The sequence below is a fragment of the Lepus europaeus genome, chromosome X, assembly GCF_033115175.1.
Source record: "Lepus europaeus isolate LE1 chromosome X, mLepTim1.pri, whole genome shotgun sequence".
Classification (NCBI taxonomy): Eukaryota; Metazoa; Chordata; class Mammalia; order Lagomorpha; family Leporidae; genus Lepus; species Lepus europaeus.
In genome coordinates this window covers 100,994,638-101,022,203 of record NC_084850.1, presented here as the reverse complement: position 1 = coordinate 101,022,203, position 27,566 = coordinate 100,994,638, and the positions used below count along the sequence as shown (strand labels likewise).

General features: G+C 49.4%; 2 protein-coding genes across 4 annotated transcripts; one reads left to right on the top strand and one right to left on the bottom strand.

Moving 5' to 3' along the window:
- Positions 1–1,115: 1,115 nt before the first annotated feature.
- On the bottom strand, positions 1,116–20,483 carry TIMM17B (translocase of inner mitochondrial membrane 17B). Its single transcript, XM_062184467.1, has 6 exons — positions 20,373–20,483; positions 19,445–19,544; positions 17,459–17,522; positions 1,784–1,912; positions 1,580–1,690; positions 1,116–1,488 (listed from the first exon to the last, which is right to left on the bottom strand). The coding sequence occupies exons 1-6, from the start codon at positions 20,396–20,398 to the stop codon at positions 1,409–1,411; spliced, it is 510 nt and encodes a 169-aa protein (XP_062040451.1). The 5' UTR covers positions 20,399–20,483; the 3' UTR covers positions 1,116–1,408.
- Positions 20,484–20,583: 100 nt separating this feature from the next.
- Positions 20,584–27,540, top strand: PQBP1 (polyglutamine binding protein 1). 3 transcript variants are annotated; one of them, XM_062184466.1, is made up of 8 exons: positions 20,584–20,720; positions 20,984–21,029; positions 21,120–21,200; positions 25,312–25,423; positions 25,647–25,759; positions 26,628–26,951; positions 27,155–27,215; positions 27,327–27,540. In XM_062184466.1, the coding sequence occupies exons 3-8, from the start codon at positions 21,134–21,136 to the stop codon at positions 27,481–27,483; spliced, it is 834 nt and encodes a 277-aa protein (XP_062040450.1). In that variant the 5' UTR covers positions 20,584–20,720; positions 20,984–21,029; positions 21,120–21,133; the 3' UTR covers positions 27,484–27,540. The 3 variants fall into 3 exon arrangements, with proteins under 3 accessions (XP_062040450.1, XP_062040448.1, XP_062040449.1); XM_062184464.1 differs by having other exon boundaries at positions 27,152–27,215; XM_062184465.1 differs by lacking the exon at positions 20,984–21,029 and having other exon boundaries at positions 27,152–27,215.
- Positions 27,541–27,566: the final 26 nt, after the last annotated feature.

Below are 27,566 nucleotides of genomic sequence, written 5' to 3'. Positions count from 1 at the left end.
AGCGGAGCAGGGCGTGGAAACCATGGTGGACAGGGCCTGGAGGAGCCTAGAGGGCGCGCCACAGAAGAGTCACCGCCTGGGCTACCTTGGGTCTCATTGGCACCTTGGTCCCACAGAAGCCACCTGGGCCCTTCTGCTGGAGGGCCTGGGGAGCCAGGCGTTCGAGGCCAGGCCTCTGAGGATTGCCAGGAACTCACTCGCTCTCTGCAGCCCCGTGGCCCAAATGCCGTTTCCACGAAAGGGCCAGGTTTTACTTCTCCCATGAGGCTTTTTGCACTGGAGCAGAATAGGCAGAGGAAACCTTGACTCCTCAGAAAGCTCTGCGCCTCCCTGTGCCATTTGAACCCCAAGGGAGACAACGTTTTCCCACTTGTGTAGAGGTTGCCACAGAAGGGACACGTTGGAGGTTTGGGGCTGATTGTCCATGCAGAAGAATCACTTTTTTGAAACTCCCCCAGCCCAACATGAAAACTCATTTCTGGTTTGGTTGTCCTTGCTCTTAAAGAAACAACCTGCCGTCCTTCTTCACCCCTTCCCTCCGGTTTGTCTGGTTCCCCCACCAATAAACTCTTTCCCTTTAAAAAAAAAATCTTCCAACACTGCGCATGTGCGAGCAGCAAAGTGGCTCTGGGATGGAAGGGAACACTGACATGGGGCTTTGTTCGATGATGAACTGGGTCTCCCAGAGCCCTGTGTCCACGGTCAGCCCACACAGATGCAGGGTGATTTTCGGAAGCAGGGTGACTGGTATCCAACGACTTTCCCAGCTTCGGCATCAGGGGCTTGTGGAGGCCGAGTGAGGGGTCCTGGTGTGCTTGCACATCTGGGGGTCAGGCGTACAATGTGCAGACCCACTGCCCACTGCCTAGCAATCTTAGTGTTAACTTGCTTTTTCCCCAAGTCTGTGGCTCCACCTGTTTAGGATCATTACTCGGCCCCCACCCCCCTCTTAACTCGCATACCCCATGTACATCCTCATTCATTCCACTGCCATCTACTACACATCACTGGCTGTGGGGCTGCAAGGCCTAGGGCTGCTGAGTCCCCGGAGAGGGCCCCGCCCCTTGTCCCAAGGAGGGGCCCTCACGGTGGCTCAAGGAGTCCATACGCAGGCGTTTCAAAACCGGCTTTAAATACTTGTCAGGGTGCCACACGAGGGAGCTGGGTTGAGAGCTTGTACATGTGAGTGTGGGGCTGGGGTGCCCTGAGAGAGAAAAAGGGGACCCATCTGTCAGGGCAGCTGGGATGCCCCACCCCCACCCTGGGACCAGGGAGCAGAGCAGAGGCCCTCTCGGGAGGGTCCCGGGGCTAAGTGGGAGCCAGCCCTCCCTTCGAGGTAGATCACTGGGGAGGGAACTGAGCGCAGCTCCCACGGCGGCGGTGGTAGGCAGTCGCTTCTTCAGTGGTGTTACTGATAGCTGGGATAGCCTGGCGCCGGGGTGCCCTCCTTAGAGGCCAGCTGGCTGGGGTCTTCCAGGAACGGGGGTGCTGGGGAGGAGAGAAGCAGGTGAGGATAAGGGGGAGGGACTGGGTGGAGCCTTCCCGTCCTCTCCCTGACCCCCGGCCAGCAGGTACTCACCATTGCGGAACTGCTGCGCAGTGTAGCGAGTGAGGAGGATGCCGACCCCCTCGATGAGAGCCAACAGGATGCCTCCCATCATCGCAGAGCCCACCATGGCCAAAGGGCCACCTTGCAAGGGAAGGGACAGAGCAACAGGTAAGGTGGGCAGAGGAGCATGAAGAGGCTGGAGCTGGGGGCGGGGGGGTGCGGGGTGGGACTCACTGCGGGCAGCCAGCACAGCCCCAGTCAATGCGCCGCTGGTGATGGAGTTCCAGGGGTCCTCTTTGCCCCGCAGCCGGACCAGGCCACAGTCGATGGTGGAGAACAGGCCCCCCCACACGGCAAAGCTCCCTGCAGAGGGAAAGCCACCCAATCAGTGTTCCCAGGGCAATCTTAGAAGTCACATCTCAGGGACCGGGGGACTCCCAGCCTGCAAGCTCTGGCAAAGAATGGGAGCAAACCCCAGACACAAAGGCAGACAGGGAAGAGTCCCTGTCTGACCCCATCCTGCACCGGCAACCTTCCCGGCTCCGTTATGGGGAGCTGAAAAACGTACGGCAGCAGATTTATCATCTAGATGGCTTTTAACAGAACAGCTGTGTTCTTCATAATCACAACATGGAGCTGGAATTCTAATCTGGGTTTCAGGGAGAAGACAACAAGTCAGGAAAGCTGGGGAATAATGATATGATACCGGTTGGCCACACACACGGGAGACCTGGCTGGAGCTCCCAATTCCTGTCTTTGGCCTTGACCTGGCTGTTGCGGGCATTTGGGGAGTGAACCAGCAGATGGGATCACACACTCTATCTCTGCCTATCAGATAAATACATTTTTTAAAAAACAAGACACAGGTTGAATAGCCCTAATCCACAATTCTGAAATATTCCAAAACCTAAAACTTTCTTGACCACCAACATGGTGTGACAAAGTGGAGAATTCTACACCTGACCTCATGTGACAAGTTATGGTCAAAATGCAGGTGCACTAAAGATACTGCATAAACCCTTCATACTATGTGTATATGGTATATACAAAACATATGCAGATTTCATTTTTTCCTTTATTTTTAAAAGATTTATTTATTTGAAAGACAGAGAGAGAGATATATATATCTTCCATCTGCTGGATCACTCCCCAAATGGCTGCCACAACTGGGCCTGGAACTCCACCTAGGTCCCTATCAGGGTGCAGGAGCCCAGGCACCCAGATCATCTTCCACTGCTTTCCCAGATGCATTGCAGGGAGCTGGATGGGAAGTGGAGCAGCTGGGACTCAAACCAGTGCCCATATGGGATGCTGGTATAGCAGACAGTGGCTTAACCCACTGCGCCCCAAGGCAAACCCAGGTGTTCACGTTTAGACTTGGGTCTCATCTCCAAGATATCTCATTATGTAGATGCAAATATTTCAAACTATGAAACCTGAAAGGAGGGTGGAACAGACTGAATAAGACACTCTGGTGATCACCTCCCCAGAGAAACACTAATTTGAAAGCTATTTGCAGGGCTGGTGCTGTGGCGCAGCGGGCTAAGTCACCATTTGCAATGCCAGCATCCATATCCGAGTGCTGGTTCAACTCCTGGCTGTTCCACTTTCGATCCAGCTCCCTGCTAATGTGCCTGGGAAAGCAGTAAAAGATAGTCATGTGTGGCTGGCACACCGTGGCTTAACAGGCTAATCCTCCTCCTTGCGGCGCCGGCACACCGGGTTCTAGTCCGGTTGGGGCACCGGATTCTATCCCGGTTGCCCCTCTTCCAGGCCAGCTCTCTGCTGTGGCCTGGGAAGGCAGTGGAGGATGGCCCAAGTCCTTGGGCCCTGCACCCGCTTGGGAGACCAGGAGAAGCACCTGGCTCCTGGCTTCGGATCAGCACTATGTGCTGGCCGCAGCGGCCATTGGAGGGTGAACCAACGGCAAAAAGGAAGACCTTTCTCTCTGTCTCTCTCTCACTATCCACTCTGCCTGTCAAAAAAAAAATTAAAAAAAAGCAGTAAAAGATAGCCATGTGTGAAACCCAGAAGAAGCACCTGGCTTCGATCAATGCTCTGGCTGTTGCAGCCATCTGGAGAGTGAACCAGTGGATGAAGACCCCTCTCTCTGTCTGTCTCTTCCTCTCTCTCTAACTCTTACAAATAAATAAATAAAATAAATCTTTGAAAAAAAAAGAATTCAAGAAGGAAAGCGTTGCCCAGATTACCCACCCCCTATCTCCAAGTAGTTCAGCATGGGGAGCAACACCTCCCACTTTGGGCAGGAAGATGGAATTTAGTCTAATCTTGAGACTTGAATCCCAGTATTGGGCCCACCACAAAAAAAAAATAGCTGTTTTATAGCTTTTTAAGGAAGCTCAATGAATGTAGAGAGAACACAGAGAAATAATTCAATACTCTAACAGAGACGTGCCGGAGACAGGGAAATAATTAAACAGAAATCCTTCAACTGACAGTACACACCCACCCCCACCCCCACCCCCACCCCTGCCGCCAGGCTGCCACTGAGACAGGCCCCAGGTGGCTCAGCCTGTGCCACTCTGGGAACCTCCCTCACCACAGGAGCCCTCAAGAAGGCTGCCTGGACAGCTCTGCTCAGAAGCAATGACTGGAATGGGAGACCTCCCACCCGTTGAAGAAGAAAGCCCCCACCTCACTCACCTGCCTGATGACGAGCCCCAGAGAGCCTCTACCTGACTGTAGCCCTGGATTTCCCAGATGACCAGATGACCATCGGAGCAAAACCTGAAAAATCTGCCTAATTATCAATTGACTGGACTCTTTTTTTTTTCCCCTAACCTCCCCCACAGCTACCTCTTTCCCTTTAAAAACCCTTCTTGCTGGCTTGTTGGGTGGGAAGAGCACATTTTGGATTTCCTCAAGACTGCCAGCTTCTTGAAGTCAATTCTTTCCTCTTACCAAAAGGAAAAAAGAAATCATTCAACTGAATAGTAAAGAAAATTAAAAACACGACAGAGGGGCCGGTGTTGTGGCGTAGGGGGTAAAGCTGCCGACTGTGATACCAGCATCCCACATGGGCATCAGTTCATGTCCTGGCTGCTCCACTTGCAAACCAGCTCCCTGCTAATGGCCTGGGAAAAGCAGCGGAAGATGGCCCAAGAGGTCAGGCCCTTGCTACCCACGTGGGAGACCCAGACGAAGCTCCTGACTTCAACCTGGACACTGCAGCCATCTGCGGGAGTGAACCAGTAGATGGAAGATCAATCTCTCTCTCTTTCATTCTCTTTCCTTCTAACTCAATTTTTAAGTATATAAATAAATCTTTAAAAAATACACGATAAAAGGCATCAGTAGCAGAAAAGATCAAACAGAAGAATCAGTGAGCTCAAACACAGGCAATTTGAAGATACACAGTTGGAGAAACAAACAATCAAGGGAAATGAAGAAAGTTTATGAGAACTTTGAAATACATGAAAAAGCAAATAGCCAAGTGATTGAGGCTCAAGAAGAACTTGAGAATGTCAAAGGAGTAGAAAGAATAAATAAAAAAGATAATATCAGGAAACTCCCCAAATCCAGAGAAACATATGACTCTCCAGGCACAGGAAGGTCAAAGGTTACCAATCAGCTTCAACCCAATCCGAGTACCACAAGACATATTCATGAAGCTCTGCAAGGTTTAAGATAGAGAATTCTCAAAGTAGCAAGGAGAAAGAAACCACACACATAAAAGGGTCCCAGTATCCCTGGCCGCAGACTTCTCAGCAGAAACCTTGCAGACCAGGAGGGAATAGGATGAGATTTTTGGAATATTAAAGGAAAAAAAAATTTCTAGCCACTATTGTACCCAGCAAAGCTATTCCTCAGATATGAGGGAGAGTTAAGAACATTTCCAGACTAACAAAAGCTAAGAAATTTATCACCACCAGACCTATGTTACAAGAAATGCTAAAGGATTTCAGGCATGGAAAGCCAAGACACTGTGGCAAAAAATGTTCTGCATGAAGGATCTCTGTGAGTGAGACCCCAGTGGAAAGCAGGGGCCATCAGAGAAGGATGTACTTTTCTCTGAAGGGAGAAGAGAACTTTTACTTTGTTTATGGCCTTGTATAAATACTCAAGGAGTTTGTGGATTCAAAAGGCTCCCATAGCCTAGGCAGCTCATGTCAAGAGCCTCAGGTTGTCACTGACATCATACATAAGAGTGTTCATTATTCAATTAACAACAGGAGTCACTGTGCACTAACTCCCCACGCAGGACCTCTGTCCTCAATGAGTGGTATTATGTGAGATAACTGTAACACTGGCTCTCAGTTTGTGTGTGTGTGTTTGTGTGCAAATAGTTGAAATCTTTACTTAGTATAGAGTTGGTCTTCTTGGCCGGCGCCGCGGCTCAATAGGCTAATCCTCCGCCTAGCGGCGCCGGCACACCGGGTTCTAGTCCCGGTCGGGGCACCGATCCTGTCCCGGTTGCCCCTCTCCAGGCCAGCTCTCTGCTGTGGCCAGGGAGTGCAGTGGAGGATGGCCCAAGTGCTTGGGCCCTGCACCCCATGGGAGACCAGGATAAACACCTGGCTCCTGCCATCGGAACAGCGCGGTGCGCCGGCCGCAGCGCGCTACCGCGGCGGCCATTGGAGGGTGAACCAACGGCAAAAGGAAGACCTTTCTCTCTGTCTCTGTCTCTCACTGTCCACTCTGCCTGTCAAAAAAAAAAATAAATAAATAAAAATAAAAAAAAATAAATAAATAAATAAAAAAAAAATAGAGTTGGTCTTCTGTATACAAAGTTAATTGAAAACGGATCTCAGTGGAGAATGGAACTGGGAATGGGGAAGGGAGGAGGAGGAGGAGAAGTGGGAGTGGGAGTGTGGGTGGGAGGGCGGGTATGCTTGGAAGAATAACTATATTCATAAAGCTGTACTTATGAAATTTGCATTCCTTAAAAAATAAATTAGGGGTGGGCCGGGACTGTGGCGCAGCGGGTTAACGCCCTGGCCTGAAGTGTCGGCATCCCATATGGGCGCTGGTTCGAGTCCCGGCTGTTCCACTTCCGATCCAGCTCTCTGCTATGGCCTCGAAAATCAGTAGAATATGGCCCAAGTCCTCGGGCCCCTGCACCCATGTGGGAGACCTGGAAGAAGCTCCTGGCTTCCGGCTTTGGACTGGCACAGCTCCGGCCGTTGCGACCAATTGGGGAGTGAACCATCGGATGGAAGACCTCTCTCCCTCTCTCTCTGTAACTCTGACTGTCAAATAAATAAAATAAATCTTTAAAAAATAAATAAATTAGAGGTCTGGCTCTGTGGTGTAGCAGGTAAAGCTGCCGTGTCCAGTGCTGGCATCCCATATAGGCGCCGGTTCAAGTCCCGGCTGCTCCACTTCTGATCCAGCTCTCTGCTGTGGTCTGGAAAAGCAGTAGAAGATGGCCCAAGTCCTGGGGCCCCTGCACCCATGTGGAAGACCCAAAGGAAGCTCCTAGCTCCTGGCTTCAGATAGCACAGCTCCAACCATTGCAGCCAACTGGGGAGTGAACCACCGGATGGAAGACCCCCTTCCGCCTCTCCTTCTCTCTGTGTGTAACTCTGACTTCCAAATAAATGAATAAATCTTTTTTTTTTGACAGGCAGAGTGGATAGTGAGAGAGAGAGACAGAGAGAAAGGTCTTCCTTTTGCCGTTGGTTCACCCTCCAATGGCCGCCGCGGTTGGCGCGCTGCGGCCGGCGCACCGCGCTGTTCCAATGGCAGGAGCCAGGTGCTTCTCCTGGTCTCCCATGGAGTGCAGGGCCCAAGCACTTGGGCCATCCTCCACTGCACTCCCTGGCCACAGCAGAGAGCTGGCCTGGAAGAGGGGCAACCGGGACAGGATCGGTGCCCCGACCGGGACTAGAACCTGGTGTGCCGGCGCCGCAAGGCGGAGGATTAGCCTAGTGAGCTGCGGCGCCGGCCCAATAAATGAATAAATCTTAAAAACCAAGAAATGCTAAAGGGAGTTCTTCAAATGGATGCTAATAAATATGAATAAAACATCATAAGGTAGAAAATTCAAAAAGTAACAATATGAACAAACTCAGGATATTCTAATATTGCAAACAGCATGCATCACTCCTATGTTAGTGTAAAGACTTAAAACCAAACAACTAAAAAATAGAAACTACATTGGGGCCGACACCGTGGCTCACTTGGTTAATCCTCCGCCTGTGGTGCCGGTATTCCATATGGGCACCAGGTTCTAGTTCCAGTTGCTCCTCTTCCAGTCCAGCTCTCTGCTGTGGCCTGGGAAGGCAGTGGAGGATGGCCCAGGTGCTTGGGCCCTGCACCTGCATGGGAGACCAGGAGGAAGCACCTGGCTCCTGGCTTCAGATTGGTGTAGCACCGGCCATGGTGGCCATTTGGGGGGTGAACCAGTGAAAGGAAGACCTTTCTCTCTGTCTCTTTCTTTCTCACTAACTCTATCTGTCAAAAAAAATAGAAACTACATTAAAATCTTGAGACAAGGCAATATAGAGAGTTAAAATGGGACAGTAAAAATACAAAATGTAGAGAGCAGGCATTTGGTGCAATAGTTGAAATGCTGCTTGGGGTGCCTGCATCCCATATTGGAGTGCCTGGGTTCAAGTTCCTACTCCAGTCTCCATTACAGCTTCCTACTAATGAGAACCATGGGTGGGCAGCAGACTGTGGCTTGGGTAGTTGAGTCTCTGTTGTCTACATAGGAAACCTGGATTGAGTTCCTGGCTCCCAGCTTTGCATAGGCCCAGCCCCAGGGTATTTGGGTATTTGGGGAGTCAAACAGTGGATAGAAGATCTGTCTTTCCTTCTCTGTTACTCTGTGAAAGAAAGGAAGAGAGGAAGAAACGGGAGGAGGGAAATAGAAGGAAAGGAAAGGAGGGCCGGTGCCGCGGCTCACTAGGCTAATCCTCCGCCTGCGGTGCCAGCACACCAGGTTCTAGTCCCGGTCGGGGCACCGGATTCTGTCCCGGTTGCCCCTCTTCCAGGCCAGCTCTCTGCTGTGGCCCAGGAAGGCAGTGGAGGATGGCCCAAGTGCTTGGGCCCTGCACCCTATGGGAGACCAGGAGAAGCACCTGGCTCCTGCCTTCGGATCAGCGCGGTGCGCCAGCCGCGGCAGCCACTGGAGGGTGAACCAACGGCAAAGGAAGACCTTTCTCTCTGTCTCTCTCTCTCTCACTATCCACTCTGTCAAAAAAAGAAAGAAAGGAAAGGAAAGGAGGTTGTTCTTAAACAAAATTAGGGCCGGCACTGCGGCGCAGCAGGTTAAAGCCCTGGCCTACAGTGCCAGCACCCCATGGGTGCCGGTTTGTAGTCCCGGATGCTCCACTTCTGATCCAGCTCCCTGTTAATGTGCCTGGGAAAGCAGTAGAAGATGGTTCAAGTCCTTGGGCCCTTGTACCTGCGTGGGAGACCCAGAGGAAGCTCCTGGCTCCTGGCTTCGGGCTGGACCAGCCCCAGTCATTGCAGCCATTTTGGAAAGTGAACCAGCAGTTGGAAGACCTCTCTCTATCTCTCTGGCTCTACCTCTCTCTGTAACTCTTTCAAATAAATAAAAATAAATCTTAAAAAAAAAACAAAATTGACAAACCCTTGGCTAGACTGACAGAAGATTCAAATACATAAAATCAGCAATGAAAATGGAAACTTTAGGACTGATACCACAGAAATAAGGAATTGTTTCAGAATATTATGAACAATTATACAGCAACAAATTTGATAACCTAGAAAAAAATGTACAAATTTCTTGATACATACACCTTACCAAGATCAAATCATGAAGAAACAGAATGCCTAAACAGATCAGTAATGAGTAATGAGATTGAATCAGTAATAAAAGGTCTCCCATAAAGAAAAGTACACAAGACCAGTGTTGTGGCACAGAGGGTTAAGCCACTGCTTGGGACGTTCACGTCCATCTCGAGTGCTGGTTTGAGGACTCCTGGCTACTCTGCTTCCAATCCAGCTTCCTGCTAATGTATTCTGGAGGCAGCATATGATGGTTCAAGTGCTTGGACCCTTGCCATCTGCTTGGGAGACTTGGATAGAGTTCTGGGCTCCTGGCTTCAGCCTGGCCCAGCCCTGGCTGGCATTATAGGCATTTGGAAAGTAAAGCAGCAGATGAAAGATCTCTTTCTCTCTCTCTCTCTTTCCACTCTGCCTTTCAAATATATGAAAAATAGATATTTTTAAAAACTCAAGAACAGATGGCTCTATGGAATTGTACCAAACACTTAACGAAGCATTACTACCACTCCTTAAATTATTTCAAAAAACAGAAGAGGGAATTCTTCCAAACTCATTCTATGAAGCCAGCACTACTCTTTTTTTTTTAAAGACTTATGAAAGTCAGAATTACAGAGAGAGAGAGAGATCTTCTACGTACTGGTTCACTCCCTAAATGGCTACTACCAGGCTGGGCCAGGCTGAATCTAGGAGCCAGGAGCTTCATCCTGATCTCCCAGGTGGGTGGCAGGGGCCCAAGCACATGGCCATCTTCTGCTGCTTCTCCAGGCACATTAGCAGGGAGCTCAGTAGGAAGTGGAGCAGCTGGCACTTGGGTGCCCATATGGGATGCCAGTACTGCAGGCAGCGGCTTAACCTGCTGCACCACAACACTGGCTCCATCCATTATTCCTCTTATACCAAGACTAGACAAGGACACATCAACAACAAAAAACCATGATGAACACAAAGTTACAGAATACAAAGTCAATATGCAAAAATCAGTAGCACTGTTATACACCAACAGTGAATAAACCAGAAAAGAAATCAAGAAAGCAAACTAATTTCCAATAGTTACCAAAAAATAACAACAAAAAACACCCAAGAAATAATTTTTTTTCTTTTTGACAGGCAGAATGGATAGTGAGAGAGAGAGAAAGGAAGGTCTTCCTTTTTGCCGTTGGTTCACCCTCCAATGGCCGCTGCGGCTGGCGCATCTCGCTGATCCGAAGCCAGGAGCCAGGTGCTTCTCCTGGTCTCCCATGCGGGTGCAGGGCCCAAGGACTTGGGCCATCCTCCACTGCCTTCTGGGGCCATAGCAGAGAGCTGGCCTGGAAGAGGGGCAACCGGGATAGAATCCAGCGCCCCGACTGGGACTAGAACCCGGTGTGCCAGCGCCGCAAGGCGGAGGATTAGCCTGTTGAGCCACGGCGCCGGCCAAGAAATAAATTTTACTCATGAGGTGAAAAATTTCTACAATGAAAAATACAAATCGGCCGGCGCCGCGGCTCACTAGGCTAATCCTCCGCCTTGCGGCGCCGGCACACCGGGTTCTAGTCCCGGTCGGGGCACCGATCCTGTCACGGTTACCCCTCTTCCAGGCCAGCTCTCTGCTGTGGCCCGGGAGTGCAGTGGAGGATGGCCCAAGTGCTTGGGCCCTGCACCCCATGGGAGACCAGGAGAAGCACCTGGCTCCTGCCATCGGAACAGCGCGGTGCGCCGGCCGCAGCACGCCTACCGCGGCGGCCATTGGAGGGTGAACCAACGGCAAAAGGAAGACCTTTCTCTCTGTCTCTCTCTCTCACTGTCTACTCTGCCTGTCAAAAAAATTAAAAAAAAAAATAAATAAATAAAATAAAGAAAAATACAAATCATTGATGAAAAAAATTGAAGGAGACAGAAAGAAATGGAAAGACATGCCGGGTTCATGGATTGAAAGAATCAGTATTATTAAAATGTCCAGGGGCCAACGCTGTGGCGTAATGGGTAAAGCCACCGCCTGCAGTGCCAGCATCCCATATGGGTGCCAGTTTGAGTCCCGAATGCTCCTCTTCCGATCCAGCTCTCTGCTATGGCCTGGGAAAGCAGTAGAAGATGGCCCAAGTGCTTGGGCCCCTGCCCATGTGGGAAACCTGGAAGAAGCTCCTGGCTTCTGCCTTTGGATCGGAGCAGCTCCAACTGTTGCAGCCAGTTGGGGAGTGAATCTGTGGATAGAAGACCTCTCTCTCTCTCTCTGCCTCTCCTTCTCTCTCTGTATAACTCTTTCAAATAAATAAATCTTTAAATAAAATAAAATAAAATAGAATAAAATGTCCACACTACCCAAAGAGATTTACAGATTCAATGCAATCCCTATCAAAATACCAATGACATTTTCACAGAATGGAAAAAACACTACTAAAATTTGTTATGGAACCACAAAATATCCCAAATAGCCAAAAAAATCTTGGGCAAAAAGAACATTGTGGGAGGCATTTTACTACTTAACTTTAAAATACATTACAAAGCAACAGTAATTAAAAGATCGTGGTGTTAGCATAAAACCAGTTTCATACACCAATGGAACAGAACAGAGACTCTAGAAGCTTAGCACCTTTGACAAAGGTGCTAAGAAAACTTCTCGGTGGAACTGGCACTGTGGCATAGCCACACCTACAATGCTGGCATCCCATATGGGTGCCAGTTCGAGTCCTGGCGGCTCCACTTCCAATCTAGCTCCCTGCTAATAGGCCTGGGAAAGCAGCTGAGGATGGCCCAAGTGTTTGGGCCCCTGCACCTATGTGGGAGACCCAGAAGAAGCTCCTGGCTCCTGGTTTTGGCCCAGCCTCTGCTGTTGTGGCCATTTGGGAAGTGTCTCTTCATCTCTCTCTAACTCTGCCTTTCAAATAAATAAATCTTTTTAAAAAGAAAAAGAAAAAGGCCCTAGAAAAAGGACAGTCTGTTCAATATAGTGCTGGGAAATTTGGATATCCGAATACAGAAGAATGAATCTAGATCCTATCTTTCTTTTTTTAAAAAAGATTTATTTTATTTATTTGAAAAACAGAGTTACAGAGAGAGAGGTCTTCCATCTGCTGGTTCACTCCCCAATTGGCCACAATGTCCAGAGCTGCACCAATCCAAAGCCAGGAGCCAGGAGCCTCTTCCGGGTCTCCCACGTGGGTGCAGCGGCCCAATGACTTGGACCATCTTCTACTGCTATCCCAGGCCATAGCAGAGAGCTGGTAGATCCTATCTTTCAACATGTACTGAAATCAACTACAAATGGATCAAAGACTAAATATAAGACTTAAATTTTGAAATTGCCAAAAGAAATCATAGAGGAAACATTTCAGGACACTGGACTAGGCAACGACTTTTCAGATCATATACCAAAACACAGGAAAAGGAAGCAAAAACGGGGCTGGTGTTGTGGCACAGTGGGTTAAGCCACCCTGCCGTCTGTAACACTGGCATCCCGTATGGGCATCGGTTCAAGTCCCAACTTCCACTTCTTATCTAGTTCGCTGATAATGTGCTTGGGAAAGCAGCAGAAGATGGCCCAAGTACTTGAGCCCCTGCCACCCACATAGTAGAACTGGATAAAGCTCCTGGCTCCTGGCTTTGGGCTGGCCCAGAGCTGGCTGTCACAGCTATTTGGGGAGAGAACCAATAGATGGACAATCTCTCTCTCTGTCTCTCCCTCTCTCTCTGTAACTCTGCCTTTCAAATAAATAAAATAAATAAATATTCAAAACCTAAAAAGCAAAAAATAGACAAATGTGATGGCATCGGACTAAAGCGCTTCGGTATAGTAAAAGAAATAATCAACAGAGTACAAAATGGGAGAAACAACAACAACCCACAAAACAACAGGAGAAAGTACTTGCAAGGTACGCATCTGACAGGGGGTTAATACCCAGAATATGTAAAAAACTCAGATAACCCAGTAGCCCATCAATAGGCTAATCCTCCGCCTAGCGGCGCCGGCACACCAGGTTCTAGTCCCGGTTGCCCCTCTCCCAGGCCAGCTCTCTGCTATGGCCCGGGAGTGCAGTGGAGGATGGCCCAAGTACTTGGGCCCTGCACCCCATGGGAGACCAGGAGAAGCACCTGGCTCCTGGCTTCGGATCAGCGCGGTGTGCTGGCCGCAGCACGCCGGCTACAGCGGCCATTGGAAGGTGAACCAACGGCAAAAGGAAGACCTTTCTCTCTGTCTCTCTCTCTCTCACTGTCCACTCTGCCTGTCAAAAAATAAATAAATAAATAAATAACCCAGTAGCCCAAAAACGAACAAAAAAAACCACATACACAAATAATTCCATGTTTAAAAAGGCAGTATGGAGCAGGTGCTTTGCATAGCAGTTAAGGTACTGCTTGGAGAACCCACATCCTATATCAGAGTGCCTGGGATAAAGTCCCAGCTCCACACCTGAAGCCAGCTTTCTCTTAAAATGCATCATAGGATGCAGCAAGTTACAGCTCAAGTACTTATGTCCCTGCCACCCAGACAGGAGACCTGCACGGAGTTCTAGGCTCCCGGCTTTGGCCAGCCGAGTCCTGGCTGTTGCAGGCATCTGGGGAATGAATCAGCAGGTAGAAGATCTATCTATCTGTCTCTATGCCTTAAAAACTAACACCACAATGAGGGGCAGGTGTCTGGTGCCTCTGGCCTAGCAGTTAAGCTACCGGTCAGGACACCTGCATCCCATATTGGAGTGCCTGAATTCAAGTCCTGCCTCTGCTCCCTTTCCTGCCTTCCTGGTACGTGCTCACCCTGGGAGGCACTTACCCTGGTATGTGCTCACCCTGGAAGGCAGCAGTGATGGCGCAAGAAGTTAAGTCCCTGCCAACCATGCGGGAGACCTGGATTGAGTTCCTGGCTCCAGCCTGGCCCAATCTCATCCTTTGTGTGCATTTGGGGAATGAAATGAACCAGTGGGTGAGAACTCTGTATGTGTGTGTGTGTGTGTGTGTTGTCTCTTGCTTTCTCTCTGTAAAATTATATATATATACACACACACACAATGAGCTATTACCTTACTCTAGTTAGATTGGCTATTATGAAAAAAAACTCAAAACAGGGGCTAGCATCGTGGTGCAGTGGGTTAAACTACCACCTGCTACACCAACATTTTAAATGAGCATTGGTTCAAGTCCTGGCTGGTCCACTTCTGATCCAGCTCCCTACTAATAATCTGGGGAAAGCAGTGGAAGAAGTCCCTGGGCCTCTGCTACCCACGTGGGAGACCTGGATAAGGCTCCTGGCTTCAGCCTGGCCCAGCCCTGGCCACTGTGGCCATTTGGAGAGTGAACCAGCAGATGGACGATCTCTCTGTCTCTCCCTCTCTGTCACTCTGTCAAATAAATAAATTTTAAAAAAAATTAAAAAATAACAAGTGTTAGCAAGGATATGGAGAAAAGGGAACATTTGCAGACTGCTGATGGGAATGTAAATCAATGCAACCATCATGGAAAACAGTATGAAAGTTCCTCAATAAACTAAAAATTGAACTACGCTATTACCCAGCAATCCCTCTCCTGGGTATACATATCCAAGCGCAATGAAATCAATCTGTCAGAGACATTGGTACTTCCATGTTTACTGCAACACTGTTTACCAATAGCCAAGAAATCAAACAAGCTAAGTATCCAGCCACTGATGAATGGATAAATAAAACATGGCACATAGGCACATACCCACAATGGAATACTACTCAGCCATAAAAAGGATGAGTGAGATATTGTGATACTTGTATTGTCCTTGGCTTATTTCATTTAACATAATGATCTCCAGTTCCATCCATGGTACAAAAACAGATGGATAGACCAATGGAACAGAATAGAAATGCCAGAAATCAATCCAAGCATCTACAATCAAATTATCTTTGACAGGGGAGCTAAAATCAATCCCTGGAGCAAGGACAGTTTCTACAACAAATAGTGCTGGGAAAACTGGATGTCTGAGCACAGCAGTATGAAACAAGACTCCTACCTTACACCTTACACAAAAATCCACTCAAAATGGATGAGACCTAAATCTATGACCCAATACCATCAAATTATTAGAGAACATTGGGGAAATCCTGCAAGACATTGGCATAGGCAAAGAGTTCTTGGAAAAGACCCCAGAGGCACAGGCTATCAAAGCCAAAATTGACAAATGGGATTACATCAAATTGAGAAGCTTCTGCACTGCGAAACAAACAAACAAACAAACAACCACTCAGGAAAGTGAAGAGGCAACCAACAGAATGGGAGAAATTACTTGCAAACTATGAAACTGATAAAGGATTAATAACCAGAACATATAAAGAGATCAAGAAACTCAACAACAACAAAACAAACTGCCCAGTTATTAAATGCACAGTGTCAAAAAAATACATGACCTCTTGGGGCCGGCACTTTGGTATAGTGGTTAAAGCTGCCACCTGTGATGCAGGCATCCAATATGGACACTGGTTTGTGTCCCAGCTGCTCTACCTCTGATCCAGCTCCCGAATAATGGCCTGGGAAAAGCAGCAGAGGATGGCCCAAGTGTTAGGGCCCCTGCCACCCAGGTGGGCACTTCCTGGCTCCTGACTTTGGTCTGGCCCTGCCCTGGCCAGACCTGCCCTAGCCATCTGGGGAGTCAACCAGTGGATGGAAGATCTCCCTTTCTGTAACTCTTTCAAATAAATAAATAAATCTTCTTAAGGATAATAATAACAACAACATGATCTCATAGAAGTTAAGAGTATAATGGCAGTTACCAGAGGTTGGACAGGGAACAGGGAAGTGAGGGTTGCAGAAAGGTTGATTAACAGGTACTAAGTTAAAGTTAGATAACTGTAAGAAGTTTTAGGCTTTCATTGCATGGTAGAGTGACTATAGATAACATGAATGTACTGTGTATTTTTCTATGAAAATCAATTAGAAGATTTTGTATGCTTTTACCATAAAGAACTGTTAACTATTTGAGGCTATATATATGTATATATTTACCCTGAATGGACATTCCACAATGTACACATGCATCATAAAGATCACATGGGGAGGGCAGCATTGTGGTGTAGCGGGTAAAGCTGCCACCTGTGACACCAGCATCCCACATGGGCGCCGGTTCAAGTCCTGGCTGCTTCACTTCTGACCCAGTTCCCTGCTAACGCACCTAGGAAAGCAGCAGAGGATGGCCCAAGTGCTGGGCCCCTGCACCTATGTGGGAGACCTGGAAGCTTTGGGCTCCTGGTTTCGGTCTGGCCCAGTCCTGGCCATTGCGACCATTTGGGGAGTGAACCAGCAGATGGAAGATGTCTCTCCCTCTCTCTCTCTCTCTCTTTGTAGTCCTGTGTTTTAAATAAATAAAATAAATCTTTAAAAAAATATAAGATCACATGGTTCTCCACAAGCAGACACTATTTTTATATATCTGTTAAAAAGTTAGTTAAAAAGTTAAAAAAGTTCCTTGTAGTTTAAATACTGATACTCATTATGCCTATAGTGAAAATGGTTACTGAGGGCTCATCAAGTGCCAGGAACTATTTGAGATACTGTGTTTCACTTGACTTCAGGAATTTACAATTAGTTAAGAATATTAAAGCCCGGGGCCAATGCTGTGGCGAGGCAGGTTAAAGTCCTGGTCTGCAGCACTGGCATCCCATATGGGTGCCAATTCGAGTCCCAGCTGCTCCACTTCCAATCCAGCTCTCTGCTAAGGCCTGGGAAAGCAGTAGAAGATGGTCCAAGTCCTTGGGCCCCTGCACCCGCGTGGGAGACCCAGAAGAAGCTCCTGGCTCCTGGCTTTGGATGGGCTCAGCTCCGGCTGTTGCGGCCATTTAGGGAGTGAACCAGTGGATGGAAGACCTCTCTCTTTCTTTCTCTCTCTCTCTCTCTCTCTCTCTCTCTCTCTCTCTCTCTGTCTCTACCTCATTCTGTAACTCTTTCAAATAAATAAAATAAATCTTTAAAAAAAGAATATTAAAGTGCTTAGCATAACCGCCTCTAAACTAAAAGTTACTAACAAGGTGGCTCTGGTTATCATTGTCACTAGCCCCAAATAACACAGGACCTGGATTTAAACTCTAGAAATGATTCCTGTCCCCTCAGTATTCAATTGTTGGAAAATGCCACCCACCTGGGAAGTCCCAGGCAGAGCTGGGGCTACCATCTGGACCCCCAACTTGTAGTCTAGTCCTAAAGGATCACCTCACCCCCACCTTTGCCATCACATTTCCTGTGTCTCCCCAAGCCCCTCACCTCCAATCTGGGGGGCTCGGATCCTCACCGCGTTGATACTACCTCTCAACCGGTGCCGCATTCCCTGGGGAAAGTAAGGAAGGGAGTCAGGGCAGGGTCCCGGCCACTAGCAGACAGGGCTTCTAGCTTTTAAGAGAATGTAGGGAATGGGAGATCTGTTTAATACTGAGAAGCAGCAAAGAACTAGGGGCCTGGTGAGCACCCCAACATGAGTATCCTTGCAGCTGGGTTGGTAAGTGCTCATTCATTCATTTCTTGGTTCATTCATTTAATAAATGACTAATGGGCATCTACTATGTGCCAGGCACTATGTTACAAGCAGGGATACAGCAGCGAACGGGGTAGATCCAGACTCTGTCCTCCCAAAGCTTACATCAGTGGAAGGCAGACCCTGAGCAAGGGTACACACAAACAAGATCGATGCGGGCAGCAATATGCACTCCGAGGACACAGATTAAGAGAAGTGATGTGGCTGGGGGACAGGAAAGGCCTCTTCACAAAGGGGACATTTGTGCTGAAATTGTGACGATGAGAAACACAAAGATCTGGGAAAGGGAGTTCCAGGGGTTGAGAGGAGGGACAGAGCTACATATAAAAACTGCAGAGGACTGGACCTTGTGGTGCAGTGGCTTAAGGCCCTGCTTTGGATACCAACATCACATATGTGAGTGCCAGTTCAGGTCCAGGCTGCTCTGTTTCCTAAACAACTTCCAGCTAATACATCTTGGGAGGCAGTAGATGATGATTCAAGTGCTTGTGCCCTGTCAGCCACATGGGAAACCCAGATGGAATTCCGGGCTCCTGGCTTCGGCCTAGTCCAGTCCTGGCTGTGGTGGGCACTCGAAGAGTAAACCAGTGCATAGGAGCTCTCTCTTTCTATCACTCTGCCTTTCAAGTAGATGGAAATAAATAAAACATTTGTTTAAAAATTACAGAGACTGGGGCAAGCATTTGGCCTATTGGTTAAGGCACCCACATCTCATATTGGAGTGCTTGGGCTTGATCCCCACCACTAGTTCCTGTTTTTAAGATTTACTTTATTTATTTGAAAGGCAGTGGGACAGAGAGAGGGGGGAGAAACAGAAAAAGGGGTCTGCTACCTGCTGGTTCACTCCCCAAATGGCTGAAGCCAGGAGCCAGGAACTCCATCTGGGTCTCTCCCATGTGAGTGGCAGGGACCCAAATACCTGGGCCATCTTCTATGGCCCTCCCAAGTGCATTAGCAGGGAGCTGAATCAGAAGCAGATCAGGTGGGACTTGAACCAGAGCTCTGCTATGGGCTGCTGGCGTCAAAAGCAGCAGCTTAACATAAACGCCTTCCCAGCTCCAATTCCTGAGTCCAGCTGCCTGTGAATTCAGACCCTGGGAGGTAGCAGGTGATGGCTCAAGTCATTAGGCTCCTGCTGTCCATCTGAGAGAGCTGGATTGAGTACCTGGCTCCTGGCTTTGGCCCAGGCTGTTGTGGACATTTGGGGAGTGTGCTCTCTTGCTCCTTCGTGCTCTCTCCTGGCCCCTCTGCCTCTCAAATAAATCAAGAGATCATGACAAATGGTGATATGTAAAGCCATGATATTTTGTTTTTTGGCGGGGAGGGGAGTCAGAGAAATAAACCGAAGTATGTTAAATTAAAATGATTTTCTCAACTTTAAGGCTGTCCTCCTTCTGTCACTTCACTCTATCCAGGTTGAAGACCCAGCATCTGCCTCTAAAAATCTATTTGGTTTTGCACACACACACTCGGGACTGGGTGAAGAATGTTTTTACAGCACATTTCCACCGAGGAGGTCCAGCTGGGTGGGGGAAGGGGACAAGAGGTCACATCTGCAGTTCCCCAGGTCCAGGAGCCAGGTCTGGCACATAGTAGGTGAGTAGGGACCAGAAGAAGTTAAGTGCATTGGCCTGGCAGCTCCAAGCAGCTTTTAGAGTAGCGTCCTATGTGGGCAAGGCTGCTGACCCCCACACCACCCAGGGTAGGCCAGGACTCACAACAGGGGCATTGCGGAAACCCTTGATGGCCTGGAAGACTCCACCGCCGATGACACCCATGGTGAAGGCTCCACCGCAATCATCCACAATTCGCCATGGGCTGAAAAACGGGAAGGGAACGTTGGGGTTAATGGGAGCCCCTCCCCTCCCTGGACTCTCTCCAACTGGGAGAAACCAGTCACTGGAATGGCAAGTTTGTGAGTGAGAAGAAACACTTCAGATAACAACGAGCTAGTTCTGTCACTCTTTTTCCCTGATGAAATCGAGAAATGGGGCAAAAGGGGAAAAATAATAGTCTCTGCCTTGATCACCTTTTGCAGGCATCCAAGGAACCAGCCAACTGCTTTACTAGCAAATATTAAATGAACTGAGGCATGTAGAGTTGGCGCATTTCAGTAAGGGTTATGGAAGTGTTAACTGGCTAGTTATTAGAAACGAGGTGACAGCCCCTTCTGGGACAGTGATCGCATCCAACCAAGCCTTGTCCCCTCCTCTTAAACCAAGCAAAACTGAGAAAAACCCAGAGGCCCGTTGGGAAAACCCAGCACCCCCTCCTCACCCACAATAGATTCACGCATGACCCGCCCCGATTCACACAAGCGACCTGGGAAAAACCATGCGTGCCACCCTCCACCCACGCTGGAATGGACTGGACCAGCGTCTCTGCTCGCTAACAAAGAGGAACAGGAGCCACAAAGCCAGGGACAACATGGCGTGGTTCGTCCTGTACCGCCCCTTCTCTGGGCACACAGTTCTGGCCCCTTTTAAAGAAGCCCGAAAGGAAGGAAGTACAGGGAGCGGAAGGCGAGAAGATTCTAAGTCTCCCTCATCTGGGACGCCGCACTGTGCGGCCGGTGCCTCCCCCGCCCGCCTCCCATGGCTGGTCTTGGGGCCGCAACAGTCCCGATGCCTGTGCCCATCGCCGTACCAAGGCTCCCGAGCATACTCCTCCATGGCGCCGGCGTCTGGAGGCACAGTCAGGCCCGAATCCTGTGGGCCACGCCCCCAGTGGAAACGCACCACAGGCGCTCTAGCTCTTCGCCTATCCCAGGACAGCGATTGGGTGGCTTCGCCACGTCAAACGCAGGGCGCTTCTCATTGGACACCCAGGATAACGTCATCTTTCCACTGCAGTCCGAGCGTCTTCCAGTTACGTTTTGGCTCGGGTATTGAGTACGTCGTTGTGTGCTTTGGGGGAGACGAGTGGTGTGGTCCTGGTGATCAGAGCAGTGACGAGAGGAAGGAGGCTGTTCTTTCTACCTGCCCGACTGTACTGGTAACGCGGGGAGGGGGGGGCATGGTTTTGCAGAGCTGGAGGAGGGGCTGCATTCCGCTCCCCCACCCCAGGGCTTTGGTTCTTCCCACCCAGCAGTCTTTGGGGGAGGTTGGGTGAGCCAGTTTCTGAAGCTGCGCTTGGCGCCTTTGGCGGTGGGTGGAGCCCGAGAGAGGAAGTGGATCCTGGAGCACCGGACCTAGTAGGTGAGCGGCTGGAAGGCGTTTTGTGACATTTGCAAGCCTCTTGTCTCTCTCGTCTTTTAGCGCATAGGTTGAGTCCGCCCAGCTAGCTCCTGGTGTATTTGGGAAGGTGAGAGTCCGATGAGTACATGCTAAGGGAGGGATGAGCTCCGTGTTATGAGATCCAGATTTGAATCCTCATCAGTCTGCCTGTCCCCAGGTCTGTCACCCGCTATGCCGCTGCCCGTCGCGCTGCAGACTCGCTTGGCTAAGAGAGGCATCCTCAAACATCTGGAGCCTGGTGAGAGAGCTAAGAGCAGATGCGCGTATCGTGTATCAAGCCTGATAGGCACTTTTTTCATTGATACGGACACTAAACACTCAGCGTGGACCTTCTGTGCTCTAAGCCGTGGCATGGCAAGGATTCCTGAAGTCCATTCCTTTTGCAAGCCATGCAATGTGTGTGTTTGGGGGCGGGGGGAGGTTGAAAAGATGGATATTTCATTCTTAACAATACACAACACTGATGCAAATTTCGGGCCTTCACGAATCACATGGAGGTAAATGCATAGTACTTAATAGGCTATGTGTCAAGTCCAGGATGTTGTTGTTTTTTTTTAAAGATTTTATTCATTTGGGGCCGGTGCTGTGGTGTAGCAGGTAAAGCTGCCACCTGCAGTGCCGGCTTCCCATATGGGCTGGTTCAAGTCCAGCCTGCTCCATTTCCAATCCAGCTCTCTGCTGAGGCCTGGGAAAATAGTGGAAGATGGCCCAAGTCCTTGGGCTCCTGCACCTGTGTGGGAGACTGGAAAGAAGCTCCTGGCTCCTGGTTTTGGATCAGTGCAGCTCTGGCCATTGTGGCCATCTGGGGAGTGAACCAGCAGATGGAAGACACCTCCCTCTCTCTCTCTCTGTCTCTCTCTCTCTTTCTGCCTCTCTGTAACTCTGACTCAAATAAAAATCTTTTAAAAATATTTGAAAGAAAAGATTTATTTATTTATTTGAAAGGCGAGTTACAGAAAGGCAGAGAGAGAAAACTCTTCAATCCTCCGGTTCACTCCCCAAACGGCTGCAATGGCTGGAGCTGTGCCGATCCAAAGCCAAGAACCAGGAGCCAGGAGCTTCTTCCTGGTCTCCCATACGAGTACAGGGGCCCAAGGACTTGGGCCATCTTCTGCTTTCCCAGCCCACAGCAGAGAGCTAGATGAAAAGTGGAACAATGAGGACTCGAACTGGCACCCATATGGGATGCCGTTGCTGCAGGCGGATGCTTAACAAAGTTGCAGGCAGATGCTTAACCTACTTTGTCACAGTATCAGCTCCCAGGATGTTGCTTTTGTTTACCATACTGATAGAATGTATTTTAGAAGTGCTGTGTTGGAAACAGAGTTAACATGTATTTTAGACCACCCAAAATGCCTGAAATACACATGATGGTTAGTACTGAGGGTGTTTCCAAAAGTTCGTGGAAAAATGAAAAGGTGAGTTTAGGGACAGCTGTTTGGCTTAGTGGTTAAGCCAGTTGTCAAGGTACCTAGCAGGTGCCTAGGTTCAGTTTCCAGCTCTGGCTCCTGCCTTGAGCTTCCTGTTAATGCAAACCCCCAGGAGGCAGGGTGATGGCTCAAGTAATGGGTTTCCTGCCACCCATATGGAAGACCTGGTTTGACTTCCTGGCTCCCAGGATCAGCCTCACTGCTGGGCACTTGGGGAGTGAACCAGAGGGTAGGAGTGCTCTCGTGCTCATTCTCTCTCTCAAGTAGATAAGTAAAATATTTTTAAAAGTAAGTATTAACTTAGTGCAAAAAAATTAAATCTGTGCATAGTTTTTCCATAATATGTATTTCCATGAACTTTTTATATAAAATGACAGGATTTCTTATATAGGCTTATTATATTGCTGGCTGTTAATTTCACCTACTATCACTAATAGAAAAGCTGGCATCTATTTTGGGCTATAGTGTGCTAGGCACTAGAAACTACATCTATTGTCACCTTATTGATGACCGATGTCTATTACAAACCTAGTGTGCTAGAAGGCAGGCTTTTGGCTTAGCACTTAAAATGCTGCTCAGGATGCTCACATTCCATATCAGAGTGTCTGGGTTTGAGCCCCAGGTCTGCTCCTAGTCCAGCTTCTTGCAAACATGCACCCCAGGAGGCAGCAGGTGATGGCTTAAAACTTGGGTCCCTGACACCCTCATGGGAGACACAGATTGAGTTCTGGGCTTTGGCCTGTTGTAGGCATGTGGGGAGTGAACCAGTGGGTGCTTGTTTCCCTCTCCCTGTTTCACTGCCTCTCAAATAAATAAAAATTAGTAGTAATTAAAAAAAATACCCTACTGTGGCTGGCTTAGACCTTGTGGTTAATCATACTGGTAATGACCATTGGTACTTTTTTTTTTAAGATTTATTTATATGAAAGGCAGTTAGACAGAGAGAAACAGATCTTCTATCTGCTGGTTCACTCCCCAAATGGCTACAATGGCCAGGGTTGGGCCATGCTGATGCCAGGAGCCAGGAGCTTCTTCCGGGTCTCCCACATGGGTGGTAGAGGCCCAAGGATTTGGACCATCTTTCACTGCTTTTCCAGGTGCATTAGCAGGGAGCTGGATCAGAAGTGGAGCAGCCGGGACTCAAACTGGCACCCATGTTGGATGCTGGCACTGCAGGCAGCGGCTTATTGCCACAGCACCAGCCCCCATTGATAGTTGTTTGTTTTGTTTTGTTTTGTTTTAGATTTATTATTTATTTGAAAGGCAGAGTTACAGAAAGGCAGAGAGAGAGGTCTTTCATCTGCTGGTTCACTCCCACATGGGTGCAGGAGCCCAAGGACTTGAGCCATCTTCTACTGCTTTCCCAGGCCATAGCAGGGAGCTGCATTGGAAGTGGAGCAGTCAGGAGTGGAACCGGTGGCTCATATGGGATGCCAGCATTGTAGGCAGAGGCTTTACCTGCTACAGCACAGTGCCGGCCCCACTGATAGTTATTTAAAGATTTATTTATTTGAAAAGCAGAGTTACAGAAAGGCAGAAACAGAGAAAGAGAGAGAGGTCTTCTATCTGCTAGTTCACTCCCCAGATGGCCACAATGGCCAGAGGCTGGGCCAATCCAAAGCCAGGAGCCAGGAGCTTCTTCTGGGTCTCCCACATGGGTTCAGGGGCCCAAGGGCTTGGGCCATCTTCTGCTTTCCCAGGCCATAGCAGAGAGCTGGATCAGAAGAGCAGCCGGGACTCGAACTGGTGCCTATATGGGATGTCAGCAGTGTAGACAGCGGCTTTACCCACTATGCCACAGCACTGGCCCTATTGATGGTTCTTTTAAGCCCTGTGCTCATGCTATACGTATTAACAATACTGATGACTATAGCTGACATCTATTTTGGGCCTACTGTGCAACAAGCACTATGCTGTTGTTGGCATATGCCTTTCAATGTTAATTATATGCACAACCTGAAATCTGTTATAGGTATATTGAAGGCCAGGCACTGAGCTATGCCACAAGCTCATCCTAATAGATACCTTTTTTATTGTATTGATATTACTGAAATCTGCTGCATGCTAGACTTTCAGGCCTCAAGAATTTTTTAGATTTTTTAAAAAATTTATTCATTTATTCAAAAGAGAGAGAGAGAGGGAGAGAGAGAAACACTTTGATCTGCTGGTTCACTCCCCAGTGGTCACAATGGCCAGGGTGGGCCAGGCAAAGCCAGGAGCCTGGAACTCCATCCTGGTCTCCCACATGGGTGCAGGGACCTAAGCACTTGGCCCATCTTTTTTGCCTTCCCAGGCGTATTAGCAGGGAGCTGGATCAGCAGGAGAGTAGCTGGGACTTGAACCAACACTCTGATATGGGTTTTGGGTCACAAGCTGCAGCTTAACCCAGTGTACCGCAATGCCAGTCCTGGAACTAAAAGGATTACTGTTTGGATAAATTCCTTACTATCCGAATTCCTGCTACTCGGTGTATGAGATTCAGAAGCCCTGTGATCCTCCAGCTTGGGATATGACTAGATTGGATATATATTTTCGGATAAACCCCTTGCTGTTGAAACTCATTTTGTCAAAATCATTTTGAAGAACTCATTGTCACACACTGTCTGAACTTGGGAACCGAACAGATATGGATAACTTTTTTGATGAATCCCTGTTAACTCTGAAGCCAGATGGGTTTGGGTAACAGTATAACTCATCATCTGAACCCAGAAATAGGCTAGATAAATAAACGTCTCGGTCAGTTCCCTAATACAGAGACTTGGGTTTGGAATGCCAGATACTTCACATGTCTCCTGACGCACACATGTGTCTTCCACGTGAGGTTCGTGGGAATGTGAATGCGTCTCTCTCCAGACCCTGACTATATGGAAAGAACTTCCCTGGTCTTAACTGCTCTGCTCTTCTCCCTTGTTCTGCCAGAACCAGAGGAAGAGATCATTGCTGAGGACTATGATGATGACCCTGTGGACTATGAGGCCACCCGGTTAGAGGGGCTGCCACCAAGCTGGTACAAGGTGTTTGACCCATCCTGGTGAGCCTGGGAACCTTGGGGCAGGGCTGACTTCTGACTTTGCCCTTTGTGTGTTGGCCCTGGCTGTGGGATCTATCAGGGCACGGGAAGAGACCTGGAGGTACTTCCTGTGGGGTCCTGACATGGGACAGGTATAGGCAGAGGCCAGGGTGGAGTTGAGGGTACAAAGAGAGGACATCTGGGCTGACGCTCCTTCCCTCTCACTGCACCCCTCTTCCCCCAGTGGTCTTCCTTACTACTGGAACGTGGACACAGACCTCGTGTCCTGGCTGTCCCCACATGACCCCAACTCCATCGTTACCAAATCTGCCAAGAAGCTCAGGAGCAGTAATACAGGTGAGCTGGCAGAGCCAACGGAGCCTCCGCTGCTCCTAGCAGTTCTTACGAGGCGCTGAGTAAATGATAGAACCCGTTAAGGAGGGGCTGGTGATGTTGTCAAAGGCAGAGGCTCCTGGCTCCTGGGGTGGCAGGAGGTGGTTACTTTAAGACTTCCGTGTTCTGGCCGGGGCCACAGCTCACTTGGCTAATCCTCCGCCTGTGGTGCCAGCACCCTGGGTTCTAGTCCCGGTTGGGGCGCCGGATTCTGTCCCAGTTGCTCCTCTTCCAGTCCAGCTCTTTGCTGTGGCCCAGGAGGGCAGTGGAGGATGGCCCAAGTGCTTGGGTCCCTGCACCCATATGGGAGACCCATGTGGGACACCGGGAGGAAGTACCCAGCTCCTGGCTTCGGATTGGCGCAGCGCCGGCCTTAGCGGCCATTAGGGGGGTGAACCAATGGAAGGAAGACCTTTCTCTCTGTCTCTGTCTATAACTCTGTCAAAAAATAAAATAAAATAAAAAGACTTCCATGTTCCATGAGGACTAGTGTTGTGGCGCAGCAGGATAAGCGGCTACTTGCAATGCCAGCATCTCATATGAGTGCCTGTTCAGGTCCCAGTGGCTCCATTTCTGATCCAGCTCCCTACTGATGCACCTGGGAAGGCAGCAGAAGATGGCTCAAGTGCCTGGGCCCCTGACACCCACGTAGTAGAAAAGGACACAGTTCCTAACTCCTAGCTTTGGCCGGGCCCAGCCCCAGCCATTGCGGCAATTCGGGGGGTGAAGAAGCGGATGGAAATACTCTTTGTTTCTCTCTCTTGCCCCTCTCCCTTCCTCTCTAAAGTTCTGCTTTTCAAATAGATACATAAACCTTTTTCTTTTTTTGAAGAAAAAAAGACTTTCGTGTCCCCAGAAGCTGAGGAGAAGCTGGACCGGGCCCATGACAAGTCGGACCGGGGCCATGAAAAGTCGGACCGGGGCCATGAAAAGTCAGACCGCAGCCACGATAAGTCTGACAGAGATCGTGAGCGTGGCTATGACAAGGTAGACAGAGATCGGGACCGGGACCGGGATCGGGACCGGGATCGGGACCGGGACCGGGATCGGGATCGGGACCGGGACCGTGGCTATGACAAGGCAGACCGAGACGAGGGCAAAGAACGGCGCCACCACCGCCGGGAGGAGCTGGCTCCCTACCCCAAGAGCAAGAAGGGTAAGCTGGGCAGACTGAGACGGGTTTAGCAAGCGATGCACCATGGAACATAGCCATCGCCTGGGTGTGTGCCTGAGCCTGGGATCCCAGGGAAGGGTGCTGCAGCCCATGGCAGCCGCAGGCTCCTGGGATAGGGGTTCTTGAGGATCAGGGGCTCCTGTGCCCCATCAAAGACCTGGCACTACTGCTTACTTCTACAGTAGCAAGCCGAAAGGATGAAGAATTAGACCCCATGGACCCCAGCTCCTACTCAGACGCACCCCGGTAATTGACGACCTCTCCCTGAGCCCTTCTTTTCCCTCCCAACTCTGACTGCACCACTGGATGCCATCCCTGCCCTTGTCCCCCATTCCAATCCTACTTTGTCACCCCCAGGGGCACATGGTCAACAGGACTCCCCAAGCGAAATGAGGCCAAGACAGGAGCAGACACAACGGCGGCCGGGCCCCTCTTCCAGCAGCGGCCGTACCCATCACCTGGGGCTGTGCTCCGGGCCAATGCTGAGGCTTCCCGAACCAAGCAGCAGGACTGACCCTTTGCCTTCCTGAGCCCTGGAGAGGGTTTTAATTAAAGCTCTTCTGAGTACGTGCATGAAGTTTCCGTGCTTCCTTACCT